At 51.1% G+C, this 15,167-nt stretch overlaps 1 protein-coding gene across 2 annotated transcripts in view; it reads left to right on the top strand.

The window, feature by feature from the left end:
- The window catches only part of ALOX5 (arachidonate 5-lipoxygenase), a 46,638-nt gene that overhangs the window by 26,516 nt on the left and 4,955 nt on the right, over positions 1 to 15,167 (top strand). For both annotated transcript variants that reach the window (XM_070364653.1, XM_070364654.1), the window contains 5 exons: positions 2,090 to 2,196; positions 4,122 to 4,294; positions 8,102 to 8,248; positions 13,668 to 13,871; positions 14,601 to 14,687. In XM_070364653.1, coding sequence (XP_070220754.1) covers positions 2,090 to 2,196; positions 4,122 to 4,294; positions 8,102 to 8,248; positions 13,668 to 13,871; positions 14,601 to 14,687 — 718 coding nt within the window. The remainder of the gene's footprint in view (positions 1 to 2,089; positions 2,197 to 4,121; positions 4,295 to 8,101; positions 8,249 to 13,667; positions 13,872 to 14,600; positions 14,688 to 15,167) is intronic.

Raw genomic sequence — 15,167 nt, 5'->3', positions numbered from 1 at the left:
GTTTAGTCCTCCACCTTAACAAGGATTCCTGTCCCAGGAAGCTCAGCTAACAAAGGGGGTTGGAGGAGGAGGGCTGGGTGCTGGGTGAGGAAGGAGGAACACGGCTGGTAGAAGCTTAGCTGGGGGCATTCCTGGAGGCCTGCCTGCAGTGGAGAGTCTGCAACAAGCATGTGCGTACAGCAAGCATGTGGGTAAAAGCGCCCCTTCCCCATGAAGGGCTGGGATCATTGCTGGTGAATAGACAGAGTGACACCAGGGTTCTCCTCAGGCTCCGAGGCGCTGAGCACCTACTGTGCGCCACCACAGCCCAGGCTGTGCTCTAGCACATTCCAGGCCTCGCAGTGTATCAACCATCCATAGGCAGCTGATTCCTCTAACTCGCTGAGGTCATTGGCCTCGTGGCCCCAGGACCTGCCCTCGAGCAGAGTGGGCTCCCAGGCCTCCAGGTGTCCAGGACCAACAAGAGCAGCATTTGCTAAACCGTGGCAGGACCCGGACAGGAGTCTTCAGGCAGGGGTGTCCTTTTCTGCATCAAGCCTTTCCTGGGACCAGCAGAGCCAGGAGGGGCCCCAGAGCCTGCCGCTTGTCTGCTGAGTCCCCATCTTTGGTCGGTGGGACTTGCTGCCCTCCTGCATGCTCACAGGTGTCCCCTACCCACCCTCTGCCCCCCACCACAATGCTGTTCAGAGCCCTCTGTACCCATCAGCCAGGTTCACTCCAGACAAAACACCCAAACCTCAGTCCTTGGAAGGCGTGAGGAGGCTCTGGGATTCCCAGATCTTTGTGGACATGCTCAGTCCCCGCCAGCCCACTGCCCCAGGAGTAAATGCAAGGAGGGGGCTGGGGCCTCTCCATAAGGGCTGCTTTCTGGGGGAGGCGCCCTTGGGGAAGATGGGTGGGCAGGACAGGCAGCCCACTGGAGGAGCACCGGCAAGGCCCCCCACCCCGGGCCCTGACTATGCTATGACCATGCACCCTGAGCCCACTGTTGCCCAGAGCCCAGGCCCAGCAGAGCAATGCAGACCCACCTCACCCTCCTGGTGCGTGGGCAGCAGGCAGGTTTTCATGTGAATGTGTTTGTACATAACCTGCCATCAGCGACGTGGAAGTAGCATCACAGGCCTATGGGAAAGGGGAAGCTTCACGAGATCAGAAGAGAAGTGGGGTTCACTAGTCAAGCCCTCCGGAAACATTCACCCCATATGCTCAGGAGGAGGAGAAAGAAGGGCACACGGCACTCCAAATGGGGAGACCACACATGCCAACACCACCAACTCAGGATCAAAGAGACAGAGGCGGTGGGGAGGCCTGGACCCTGGAAGACTGGCCGGCAGGAAGGAAGCAGGGTGACTGCTCGTCATTCTCAGCTGTGTGTGCCAGAGAGGGAAATGAGGCCGCCACCGCCGCCGTGAGCGCTGGCCAGGGTTCCCACAGCTCCGTCCTGCACCTTGCCTAGGTTACGTAGGAAAGCCTGGGATACCCTTCCTGCCTTCTCCACCTTTCCCCACCCATCCCACACCTGCCTCCTCCAGGAAGTCCCCCGGGTTGCTCAGGCCTCTCAGATCTCTCTCCTTGTTGCCTGCAGCCCGCCTTTTGAGTTTAGTAAGCTCCTATCTTGGGTTACTTTGCTGTCCTGTGTAATGAGTATTTTGAAGCTGTGTCCTCCTCAGCACCAGGCAGAGAGCCAGAGTTAGGCAGACGGTGAAGGATGGCTACGCTCCACCGAACTGCTCATCCTCCCAAATCCAGGAGACCCAGGAGATCAGCTGCAGAGGAAACAACAGTGCTCGGTCCCTGGAAGCTTGCCTTCATAGGGGGAAGCAGCAAGTCTGATGCCTGAATGGAGGCATGAGCACTGTAGACTGTTGCTGAGGGCAGGCCACTGGGCTCCTTCTGAAGGGAGTGCAGAGGAAGCACATGGGCATGCGTGCCAGTTTCGTCCTGCTTTCCACAAGGCCAGTCAGCTGCGCCTTGGAGCTGCCCCGGGTTCAAGGCCCCTCGAGGCGCTGTGAGACCCAGGTGCAAAGGGACTCTCAGGGGAGGCGAGGCCAGAGCGCGTGCGAGGGGGCCACCATGTCTCGATCTGCAGGATGGAGAACCTGTTCATCAACCGCTTCATGCACATGTTCCAGTCGTCCTGGAGCGACTTCGCCGACTTTGAGAAAATCTTTGTCAGGATCAGCAACACTATTTCTGGTGAGTGTGTTTTGGGGCACTCTCGTGGTGCTGGGGGAGCCTTGCCTGGACATGGGAAAGGGCTGACCCCCCTGCTCCAGTCCGGGCCCTCCCTGTCCCCCAGGTTGGCACCGCCTGCACCCACACAGTGCCCTCTCCTGGGGACCACTCCCCTGGCCAGAGGTTTCCACTCCTTGGATGTTCAAGGCTGAGCACCCTCAACCTCATTCCGCCATCAAAAGTCTTGAAAATATCAGAATGTTTTCTTTATGTAAATCATTTTTTATGCTTCTTAACCAAAAAAAAAAAAGGCAGGAGTTAGAGTGGTTTTTTAAGCATTTACATGAAAGCAACAATGGGTTCCTTTGGACCAGGATGTGTTTGGTAGAGCAGTAGCATCGCATACCTGCCAGGGATGGCATAGGATGGACCATGCAGCAACAGAAAAGTTAGGAGACAGTCAGGAAGCAAGCACAGGGAACAGCTGCCTTCACCGACTCCTCCCTAGGTTGTCCCCCTGCTCCCCTCCTTCTCCTGCATCCCGGTCCCCCCTCCTTCCTGGGCACAGGACCTGGGCTCTTTTTCTTTCTGTAGGTACAGTGTTGCACAGCAGATCTCTAGAACCTATTCATCTTGCTTGATTGAAACCATGCTTATGGATTACTAAGCCCCCCGCCCCTCCCAACCACCACCATGCTATGCTGCTTTCTGTATAGATGTTTTCAAGATTTTTTTTTAATGTGGACCATTTAAAAAGTCTTTATTGAATATTTTGCAATATTGTTTCTGTTTTATGTTTTGGTTATTTGGCCATAAGGCATATGGGAATCTTAGCTCCCTGACCAGGGATTGAACTCATACCTCCCCCCCTCCCCGCACTGGAAGGCAAAATCTTAACCACTGGACTGCCAGGGAAGTCCCTATGCTGCTCTTTGATTCTATGAGTGTGACTAATTTCGACTTTTCCTGTAAGTAGAATCATGCAGTATTTGTCCTTTGGTGACTGGCTCTTTTCATTGAGCGTAATGTCCTCCAGGTTCATCTATGCTGTGATATACTGCACATATACTTCTTTTTAATGCTGAATAGTATTCCATTGGATATATACACCACATTTTCTTCATCCCTCTGTAAATGAGCATGTACATGGTTTCCACATATTGGCTGTTACGGATTGTGCTGCAATGAACATGGGGATGCAGATATCTCTTCAAGATCCTGATTTCAATTCTTTAGGATGAATAACCAGAGCTAGGATTGCTGGGTCACATGGTCGTTCTATTTTGACCTTTTTGAGGAAGCTCCACACTGTTCCTCATGACAGCTGTGCATCCTGCCTTCCCACCAACTCTGCACAAGGGCTCCAGCTCCTCCACGGCCTCACCAGTACTTGCCTTTAAAAAGTGATAGTAATAGTGTCCTGACAGGTGTGAGGTGGCAGCTCATGGGGGTTTGATTTGCATTTTGCTGATGATTAGTAATGTTGAGCATTTTGTCATATGCCTGCTGGCTATCTCTATACATTTTTCAGAGAAATGTCTGTTCAAATCCTTTGCCCCCTTTTAATCGGGTTATTGGTGTTTTGCTATTGAGCCGTAGGAATTCCTTATATATTTTGAAGAGTAGCCCCCATAGGATATGTGGTTTGCAAACCTTTTCTCCTGTTCTGTAGGTTGACTTTTCACTCTGTTGCTTCCTTTGCAGAAGCTTTTTAATTTGATACAGTCTCATTTGTCTATTTCTGTTGCTTCTGAGCCACTAAAGGCCAGCTCAGGGAGGATGGGGTGGTGCCCTGGCCTGACTGAGTGGTCAAGAAGTTTGGCATGGTGGGCTGTCCAGTGAACGCCTGGAAGAGAGTACCAGCTGGGACTCTGGCCCTTGGTCTGTATCAGGACGACCTCAGCCTGGCTCAGAGCTCAGGTTGAGCTGCAGTTCTCTCCTCGCAGAGCGGGTCATGAATCACTGGCAGGAAGACCTCATGTTTGGCTACCAGTTCCTGAACGGCTGCAACCCTGTGATGATCCAGCGCTGTCTGAAGCTGCCAGACAATCTGCCGGTGACCACAGAGATGGTGGAGTGCAGCCTGGAGCGGCAGCTCACCCTGGAGCAGGAGATCGAGGTAGGACCTGGTCTCGAGGTAGGACCTGGTCGGCTGGAGACAGTGGCCCGGGCCAGAGGCAGCTCAGATGGCCAGGTCACACTCAGTCAGTCAGAAACCACTTCCTGCTGGCCCATGCTTGCTGGCCTCCGGGCCACTATCTCCAGGCTCTTGTTGATGGTGAGCTTGGCTGCCTTTGGTGAAGTGGGCTCTTCCTTTTCCTGAGCATTTATGAAAATGGTCTTGTCCAACATAGGTGAGGAAATTGAGAGTAACATTTCTCCACGATGCTCAGGTCTGAGAGCATAAGATCAATGTTTTCAGTATCACTATCATAATTAAAAGAGCTCCCTCTAACAAAGGGCCTGTTATGGGTCAAGTATTGTGAGAGGCGCTTTACATGCAGAACCATCAATTGTTACCCACCTGGCAAAGGTAAAGAAACTGGAGAAAAAGCTAATGTTACATCAGGACAAAACAAAACCAAAACAACCGGAGAAAACCGCTGGGACTCTGGCTTTTTAATTAGAAGTGTTGGTCTGCTCCTGTCCTCGCCCTCTTCCCACCTCTCTTCTTGGCCCTCATCTGCAGGACCAGCTGTCTCCAGTTCCAAGACTCATCTAGTTTTGAGACAGGAAGGGTCCAAACCTCCTCCTCTGGTGGGACTTGGTGTCAGCCACCTCCATGTCGGGAGCTTGAGGCTCTGGGAATGGCCCTTAGTCTCTCGTCAGCTGGCCCCTTCCCACTAGAGCCAGGATGAGCAGGCCTCCTGCCAGCCGCCCCTCAGGTGTCTAGGGGGCTTTCTGCTGCTTCTAGGCACCCCATGTTGCTTGCTCGGCTCATCTTAGGAGCCTGGCAAGAGAGGGATGGTCAGTGCCATTTGAAGATAGACCTCCTAGCCCTCACACCCTGCCCTCCTGACTCCAGAGGGCCGCCTGCCCAGGTAAGGTCCCCAGGCAGGGCTCCTGCCTCGTCACATGGACAGGTGACAGCACATACCTCCACGCATAGAGGCACACACAGCAGGGCTTCTCTGTAGACTTAATTGCTGGACCTGGTAACATTGATTCAGTGATACTGACTTCAAGCTTCAAGTCAGAGAAGCTCTGAACCCTGAAAGTCAGAGAATCCTAGAACTGGAAGGGACTGAGCAGCCAGCCACCCTAGCAGGGGGATCAGCCTCCACTCAGGAGTCCTTGCCACCACAGTGGCCACTTTTCCTGTGAGTAATGGTCTTGGTGCTCAGCTGTGGCTTCGAGGGTGAAGCAGTAATCCAATAGCTACCGTTGATTGGATCCTTAGACATGCACCACCCATCTCTACGCATACACGGCTCCATCTCCCATCTCTTATGCATACACGGCCCCATCCCCCATCTCTTACGCGTACATGGCCCCATCCCCCTTCTCTTACGCGTACATGGCTCCATCCCCCATCTCTTACATGTACATGGCTCCATCCCCTACAATGTAGTTCTCAATCCCCACAATCTTTTCTGCTACCTCTCTTTGGCAGCATCTTATGATCTACAGAGATCATAGATTTGTAGCCAACTAAAACTCCAATTTTTTTTCTTCTTTACCTATGCAATTATTTTTTTTTTGAAATATGAATAGGTAAATTCTACCCCTATTGCTTTCAAGTCATTGTCACAACTCTTCAAGAGTGTTTTAGTTCTTAAACTTTATATTAGGATTCTGTGGTTTCAAGTTAAAACCAATTTAGTCTAAGAAGTGCCTTGGCTGGGGCAACAGCATAAAGCAGACTGAACTAGCTGGGTCTAAGATTCAGATGATCCATTAGCATCATTTCTCCAGTTATCAATTTTCTGCTGCTGTTGGAATTTATTTTTTCCTGAGGGTGTCCTTATGTGGAGGTAAATATGACCGCTAAGAGCTTCAGACTTACCTTCCATCATTTTAGCAAACACTGCTGAACCCCAGGAAAAAGTCCCTATTTCCTGACACTTTCAACAAATGTCGTGGGTCCAGTTTGAGTTGTGAGACAATTCCCTGAGCCAGTCACTGCAGCCAGGAGAATGGAGAATGCTGGCAAAAGGAGAGGACAGCAGACAAGCAAGACCACCATATCTTCTACAGAACCTAGAATATCAGAACTGAGAGATACGGTTGACTCCTCACTTTTCAGAAGGATGAAATCACAGCCAGAGAGAGGAGGTGGCCTGGAATGACAGAGAAATGCCCCATAGGTAGCCCCAAATCCCAGGCCTCCAGGTTCCCAGGGTCTCCCTTTAGCCTCTCATACATCAGGTTAAATACTTTGGTCTGCTCAAGAGTTGATTGGCAGACATTTCTTCTGCACAGTGGTCTCTGATGTCCGCTCTGCTCTGAAAGTCCATTTGTCCAGCCCATCTCAGAAGCCCAGCCAGTCCCATGACCCACCAGGCCTGGGTGTCTCCAATTTCTGGCCAAGGTGTCCCGAGGGACCATCACATTCTCTGCTGGAGGCTGCCTGTCCCCACCTTCCCTCTGCCCTGACTGGCCAAGGGCACCATTACCTCTTTCCCCCACCCTGGCCCCTTCCTGCCCCAAGTGCCACTCAGGCCGATGCTCAGAGCTCATACTGGTGTCAGACAACCGCAGGGCCCTGTGCCTGTGCGCTGTGGTCACCCCGCGCCCTCTGCTGGCAGGCTTATGGACACGCAGCTGACTTGAGCACCTGTTGACAGGTCTCTACTGCATATACCTTGACGGCCTTCCCCAGCCAGATCGCAACCCCTGCCTCCATTTCTAGCTTAAAACACAAGAGGCTTTAGAAGAAGCACCACTTGCCCTCCACCCAGACTCTTCCAGCTCTGTCCTGAGCAGGCCCCGGCCCTGCAAAAGGAGCCCTCATGACCCTCAGGTTAGGCTCCGTCTTGGTGGCTCAGATGGTAAAGAATCTGCCTGCAATGAAGGAGACCCCAGATTCGATCCCTGGATCAGGAAAATCCCCTGGAGAAGGTATTGGCTACCTACTCCAGTATTCTTGCCTGGAGAATTCCATGGACAGAGGAGCCTGGAGGGCTACAGTCCATGGGGTCACAGAGTCGGACACGGCTGAGTGACTAACACGTGGGGGACTCAGGTGTAACCTGGGATGGGCAGCTTGCTACCTTCCCCACATGCATTTTTGTTTTATATTAAAGTATGATATCTACAGGAGTCAAGAGTGGCAGCAAGCTCAATGATGGCTTGGTAGCACCAAGTTGCCCTGCCATGCCAGAACCTCACCAGGACACAGAACACACGCCACCCCTGCAGACCCCACCCCCACCCTTGTAGACCTCCTTACCCCTGAAGACCCTCCCCTGGAGACCTCAGGGTCCGCCAGCCCTGACGACCCCCTCCTGGCATGGCGGATGCCTGCTTTTGAAGCTCAGAACCTCCCTGCTGCTGCCTTTCCAGCTCTCCTCCCAGGGGCAGCCTGTGTCCTGACTCTGACACGTGAGTGTGCCCAGCTCTGAGCTCTTGTCAGTGGAATCCCGCAGCATCATTCTTGGCGTTGGACTTCTCTCGTTTATTTCATCCAAATTCTGTCTTCTTTCTTGTCACCATGGATGGTCTTTCAACACCTTTCATGAGGGTCAGGCAGACTCAGGTACAGCAACTGTGTTAGGAGCCCCTGGCATTTCTTCACCTTGCTGAGCCCTATTCCACAGCCTATGAAAACTTCTGTCAATCAGCCTTGGAGTCAGAGGACTCCAAGAACTCTAAGCTCTGAACTCCACTGTGTTGACTGGACCTCCTGTCCCTCCCACTGGGCCCGATTCCTGGGTCCGTCTCAGACTGAACCTAATTTGGATGTATTTCCTCTTACCTCCTGCAGCAAGGGAACATCTTCATTGTGGACTTTAAACTGTTGGATGGCATCGATGCCAACAAAACAGACCCCTGCACTCTGCAGTTCCTGGCCGCACCCATCTGCTTGCTGTACAAGAATCTGGCCAACAAGATTGTCCCCATTGCCATCCAGGTAGGTGGCCCGGCCCAGTCCTCATCCTGGGCGGCTCCATCCTCAGTAGCCAGGGCTCAGGGATGATTTCCTGGGTGGATCCGACAAACCTCCAGGAGGGAAAGGCAGCAGCGCTGCCTGGGATCTCCTGCTGAAGGCTCTGCCAGGCGGGCAGGACAAGCGAGAACACAGGGCTTCCTGCCAGTCTGGGGAGGGCTGACCATAGTGAGCAGAAAGGGCTCCACTCCACAAGATGCCCTTGAGCACTTCCTGGCTCTGGGAAGGACCTGCCCTGGGATGGCACAGGCTCCCCACTCCAGCATTCTGACCAGCCCCAAATCAAAACACCAGTAGGACATAGAAAACCCTGAAGACAGTATCAGAAAACCACTAGAGCTAATCAGTGAATTTAGCAAAGTTGCAGGATACAAAATCAATATACAGAAATCACTTGCATTTCTATATACTAACAATGAAAAATCAGAAAGAGCAATTAAGGAATCAATCCCATTCACCATTGCAACAAAAATAATTAATATCTAGGAACAAACTTACCTAAGGAGACAAAAGAACTGTACACAGAAATTATAAGACACTATGGAAGTGATGGAATTCCAGTTGAGCTATTTCAAATCCTGAAAGATGATGCTGTGAAAGTGCTACACTCAATATGCCAGCAAATTTGGAAAGCTCAGCAGTGGCCACAGGACTGGAAAAGGTCGTTTTCATTCCAATCCCAAAGAAAGGCAATGCCAAAGAATGCTCAAACTATCGCACAATTGCACTCATCTCACACGCTAGCGAAGTAATGCTCAAAATTCTCCAAGCCAGGCTTCAGCAATATGTGAACCATGAACTTCCTGATGTTCAAGCTGGTTTTAGAAAAGGCAGAGGAACCAGAGATCAAATTGCCAACATCCTCTGGATCATGGAAAAAGCAAGAGAGTTCCAGAAAAACATCCATTTCTGCTTTATTGACTATGCCAAAGCCTTTGACTGTGTGGATCACAATAAACTGTGGAAAATTCTTCAGGAGATGGGAATACCAGACCACCTGATCTGCCTCTTGAGAAACCTGTATGCAGGCCAGGAAGCAACAGTTAGAACTGGACATGGAACATTAGACTGGTTCCTAATAGGAAAAGGAGTACGTCAAGGCTGTATATTGTCACCCTGCTTATTTAACTTCTATGCAGAGAACATCATGAGAAATGCTGAGCTGGAAGAAGCACAAGCTGGAATCAAGATTGCCGGGAAAAATATGCAGATGATACCACCCTTATGGCAGAAAGTGAAGAGGAACTAAAAAGCCTCTTGATGAAAGTGAAAGAGGAGAGTGAAAAATTTGGCCTAAAGCTCAATGTTCAGAAAACTAAGATCATGGCATCTGGTCCCATCACTTCATGGCAAATAGATGGGGAAACAGTGTCAGACTTTATTTTGGGGGGCTCCAAAATCACTGCAGATGGTGATTGCAGCCATGAAACTAAAAGACACTTACTTCTTGGAAGGAAAGTTATGACCAACCTAGATAGCATATTAAGAAGCAAAGACATTACTTTGCCAACAAAGGTCCATCTAGTCAAGGCTATGGTTTTTCCATTGGTCATGTATGGATGTGAGAGTTGGACTGTGAAGAAAGCTGAGCACCAAAGAATTGATGCTTTTGAACTGTGGTATTGGAGAAGACTCTTAAGAGTCCCTTGGACTCTAAGGAGATCCAACCAGTCCATCCTAAAGGAGATCAGTCCTGGGTGTTCATTGGAAGGACTGATGCTAAAGCTGAAACTCCAATACTTTGGCCACCTGATGTGAAGAGTTGACTCATTGGAAAAGACTCTGATGCTGGGAGGGATTGGGGGCAGGAGGAGAAGGGGACGACAGAGGATGAGATGGCTGGATGACATCACCGACTCGATGGACATGAGTTTGAGTGAACTCTGGGAGGTGGTGATGGACAGGGAGGCCTGGCGTGCTGCGATTCATGGGGTCACAAAGAGTCGGACATGACTGAGTGACTGAACTGAACTGAATGAAAGAAATCAAATATGACATAAACAGATGGAGAGATATTCCACGTTCCTGGGTAGGAAGAATCAATATTGTTAAAATGACTATACTACCAAGTGCAATCTACAGATTTAACTTGATCCCTATCAAAATACTAATGGCATTTTTCATAGAACTAGAACAAAAAAATTCAGAATTCATATGGAAACAAAAAAGAGCCTAAATAGCCAAAGCAGTCTTGAGAAAGAAGAATGGAGCTGGAAGAATCAAGCTTCCTGACTTCAGGTTATACTACAAAGCTACAGTCATCAAGACAGTATGGTACTGGCACAAAAAAAGAAATATAGACCAATGGAACAAGATAGAAAGCCCAGAAATAACCCCATGAACCTATGGGTACCTTATTTTTGACAAAGGAGGCAAGAATATATAATGGGGCAAAGACAGCCTCTTCAATAAATGGTGCTGGGAAAACAGGACAGCTACATGTAAAAGAATGAAATTAGAACACTTCCTAACACCATACACAAAGATAAATTCAAAATGGATTAAAGACCTAAATGTAAGACCAGAAACTATAAAACTCTTAGAGGAAACCATAGGCAGAACATTCGATGACATATATCAAAGCAAGATCCTCTATGACCCACCTCCTAGAGTCATGGAAATAAAAACAAAAGTAAACAAGTGGGACCTGATTAAACTTAAAAGCTTTTGTACAGCAAAGGAAAGTGTAAGCAAGGTGAAAAGACAACCCTCAGAATGGGAGAAAATAATAGCAAATGAAACAACTGACAAAGATTAATTTCCAAAATATACAAGCAGCTCATACAACTCAATACCAGAAAAACAAACAACCCAACAAAAAGTGGGGAAAAGACCTAAACAAGACATTTCTCCAATGAAGACATACAGATGGCTAACACATGAAAAGATGCTAAACATCGCTCATTACTAGAGAAATGCAAATCAAAACTACAATGACCTCACACTGGTCACAATGGCCCTCATCAAAAAGACTACAAACAGTAAATGCTGGAAAGGTGTGGAGAAAAGGGAATGTTCTTACACTGTTGGTGGGAATGTAAATTGATACAGCCACTATGGAAGTCAGTATGTGGATTCCTTAAAAAGCTAGGAATAAAACCACCATATGACCCAGCAATTCCTTTCCTAGGCATGTACCCTGAGGAAGCCAGGCTTGAAAAAGACACGTGTGTCCCGTTGCTCACTGCAGCACTGTTCACAATAGCTAGAGCATGGAAGCAAGCCAGATGCCCATCGACAAATGAATAGATGGAGAAGTTGTGGTAAATGTACACAATGGAATATTACTCAGCCATAAAAAGGAATGCATTTGAGTCAATTCTAATGAGGTGGATGAACCTAGAACCTATTATACAGAGTGAAGTGAGTCAGAAAGAGAAATACCATATTCTAACACATATATATGGAATCTAGAAAAATGGTACTGAAGAATTTACTTATAGGGCAACCGTGGAGAAACAGACATAGAGAATAGACTTATGGACATGGAGAGGGGAGGAGAGGGTGAGATGTATGGAAAGAGTAACATGGAAACTTACATTACCATATGCAAAATAGATAGCCAACGGGAGTTTGCTGTGGGGCTCAGGAAACTCAAACAGGGTCTCTGTATCAACCTAGAGGGGTGGGATGGGGAGGGAGGTTCAAAAGGGAGGGGATGTATGTATACCTATGGCTGATTCATGTTGAGGTTTGACAGAAAACAGCAAAATTCTGTAAAGCAGTTATTCTTCAATTAAAAAAAAAAAAACCAGCAGTAGGGCCTGAGCAGGTGAAGCTGTGAGATGAGCTCTTAGCTGTGGTTGCCAGGGGGGACTATGGCGGTCAGGACCCATGCCAGTCCTGAGATGCTCCCGGATTCTTGTCTCCACCGAGGATGATGGAGGAGGAGAGGGGTGCAGTTTGGGGAAGGGACAGGCAGGGCCAGAGCTTCCTGTCTCCCCATTCCTGGCTGCAGGTGCTTTCTCAGGGTATCACGCCACTGCAGCGCTGTGGGAGATGTTACGCAAGCAGCAGGAAGCCATGCCGAGGCCAGGACCAGGTGTGGGTCTGTGAAGGAGGGAGGCTCCACAGGGCCCCCAAGGGCACAGCACACAAGCACTCAGCAAACAGCACTTTGAGTCAGTCTTGAACCAGGCACTGGGCGCTGGGGGCGTGATAGCAGCTGGTTTTGCCAGATGTTAACCACATGCCAAGTTTACCCAAGGGTTTGCCCGCACAGTCCACAATCCCTTACTCCCAATTCTGAAATCTAAAACTCTTAGATTCTCAAAAAATCTGTAGCAGATTCATTGGCAGCAAAGCTTGCTCTGAACCAATGTGCACACATGCTCGATCTCTCAGTCGTGTCTGACCCTTTGCGACTCTGTGGACTAGCCCACCAGGCTCCTCTGTCCATGGAATTCTCCAGGCAAGAATACTGGAGTGGGTTGCCATTTCCTCCTCCAGGGGGATCTTCCTGATAGAAGGGAATACTTCAGAGGCTTTCTCCCACTCAGTGTGAAAGGTGTATGTTTCAAGCAGAAATATTAGCATGTTTGAGTGTAAAATATTGTGTTGCTGCAGACCCAGGGTGAGGAAGACAGTTGTCACATAATGGTGTGTACACACTGCTAAAATCCTAAAAATCCTGGATTCTGAAACATTTGGCCATCAGGGTTTCAGAACAGAAAGCCTTCCTTTATTTACATAATTGTCACTACAGCCCTCTGAGTAGACAGGCAGTCCACCTACTGATCATTTTAAGCAGATAAGGGGACCGAGGCCCCAGGGCACACAGTCAGCGGCAGAACAGAGATTGGAGCCAGGTCATCTGGCTCCAGAGTTCGTGTCCCCCCTGCTGTCCCCCACTCCCCACCAGTCTAATCAATCAAGGGCAAGAAGGGGATTCAGAAGCACCCAGACAGAGTCTGGGGAGCAGCAGCATGTAAGGGGAGAGCGGAGGAAGGAAAAATCAGGAGACCAGAAAGCAGCTGCAGAGCAGTGGGTGGGACCAGGAGAGAGGGGAGAGATGGGGAGCGGGTGGAGGGCCACCGCCCACACCTCCACACGCCACGGCTCACCCCATGCTGCCTTCGCACCCTTCCATTTGCTTCCCCTGGTAACTGCCAGGCTAGTAGACCCCGTGCCCTTGTTAACGACAGGGAAGCTGGAGTTCATAAGGGCTAAGTTGTCCAGGGTCCCACAGGTAGTAAATGATGCAGCCGGGAGGAGAAATTGTTACAAACCTGGGGCCTCTGCCCTCCTCCGTGATCCTCTCATGATTCAAAGTCTCTGTTGAAGAAATTTGGATTCTCCTGTAATTTCCTGAGAGGCCAGGCTCTCCTACAGTTACAGCCTGGAGCAAAATATTGCAATGCCTTCTCTTTCTGTAACGTATCAGCTCAACCAGGTGCCGGGAGAAGAGAATCCCATTTTTCTCCCTTCGGATGCAAAGTATGACTGGCTCCTGGCCAAGATCTGGGTGCGCTCCAGCGACTTCCACGTCCACCAGACCATCACCCACCTTCTGCGCACACATCTGGTGTCTGAGGTGTTTGGCATCGCCATGTACCGCCAGCTGCCTGCCGTGCACCCCATTTTCAAGGTACAACAAGCTCCTGCCTCACCTGGGGGGAGAGGACAGAAGGAAGGGAGGAGGGGTACCGACATCCCCGCAGGACTGTGGCTGGGAGAGGCTGGGGAGGAGGGGAGGCAGCCCCAGGGAGAGAGCAGCTCAGAGCCTGCTGGGCCCTGGGACATCAGGCTGGGGCCAGGGCCTGGGCCTTCCCTGGCTCTGGCTAGCCTTGGGGGAGGGAGCAGAGTTTGAAGAGACGAATGAGTTCAGTGTCGCTCTGCCTGGTCCCCGCGGGCAGCCCCACGGTCACTGCCCTTCTCTCTCCTGAATCCTGCGGACACTGGCTGCTGGCGTGGCTGCGGGCTGAGATCACCTCCATTTCCCCATCTGTAACACCGAGATCAGATAGTACACCTGCCCCCTAGGATCGCTGTCAGGGTTGAAACAGTGGACACAGTCAGAGAATTTCAGAGTGCCCAGCGCACAGTTAGGCTCTGCGTAAGCGCTGACGATGGTCATTTTCGTCACGATCATTCTTGCTGAGCATTAGAGCGGTCGTCCCCAGGCTGCCGAGCCAGCAGCTCGCGGCAGTGCAGGTCGACACGCCAGCTTCTCTCCCTCCGTGCCCCTTGGCATCGCTCCTCCACAGAGCACTGGGGTGGGGTGGGGCTGGGGGCCTGGGGAGCCCGAGGGGGCGCAGACCGGGTCGGGAGCCCCTGCCCCGGCCCCCTCTGAGGTCCGCCCCTGTCGCTGCGCCAGCTCCTGGTGGCACACGTGCGGTTCACCATCGCCATCAACACCAAGGCCCGGGAGCAGCTCATCTGCGAGTACGGCCTCTTTGACAAGGTGAGGGCCTCCTCCCGCCCAGCCCAGTGCCCAGAGAGCCTCGGCGGCCCCCACCCGACCTGAGGCCCGGCTTTCCTCTCCGGAGACCAGCCCCCTAGGCACCAACCACGTGGAGGCCTGGAAGGGTGGGAGGCTGGGTGCGCTCGAGTGAAGCCCCCATGTTCTCTGGCTGGCATCCACCCCTTCCGTCCACCCTGTCTTCCTCTTCACCAGGGTGTTCTTGTCACCTCCTCCTACCCCTCCCCTCCCCTCCCCCTGGCATGTGGGTGTAAACCCTGCCTGCCTGCCCACGCAGCCCACACTAGGTTCCTGCATCTCCCCACCCACTCTGCCGCCCATCACTCCGAGCACAGCCTCCCACCCTTCCTCCCCTCCAGGCCATGGGCACTCGCAGCCCACTCTTCCCTTCAGTGGGGCCTTGTGTCCCCACCCGCCCATCACGCCCTCTCAGGCAATACCCCTTGCTGTGGCCCCTCTGGA

The sequence above is a fragment of the Bos mutus genome, chromosome 28 (assembly GCF_027580195.1).
Source record: "Bos mutus isolate GX-2022 chromosome 28, NWIPB_WYAK_1.1, whole genome shotgun sequence".
Lineage (NCBI taxonomy): Eukaryota > Metazoa > Chordata > Mammalia > Artiodactyla > Bovidae > Bos > Bos mutus.
This window is presented reverse-complemented; position numbering and strand designations above follow the sequence as displayed.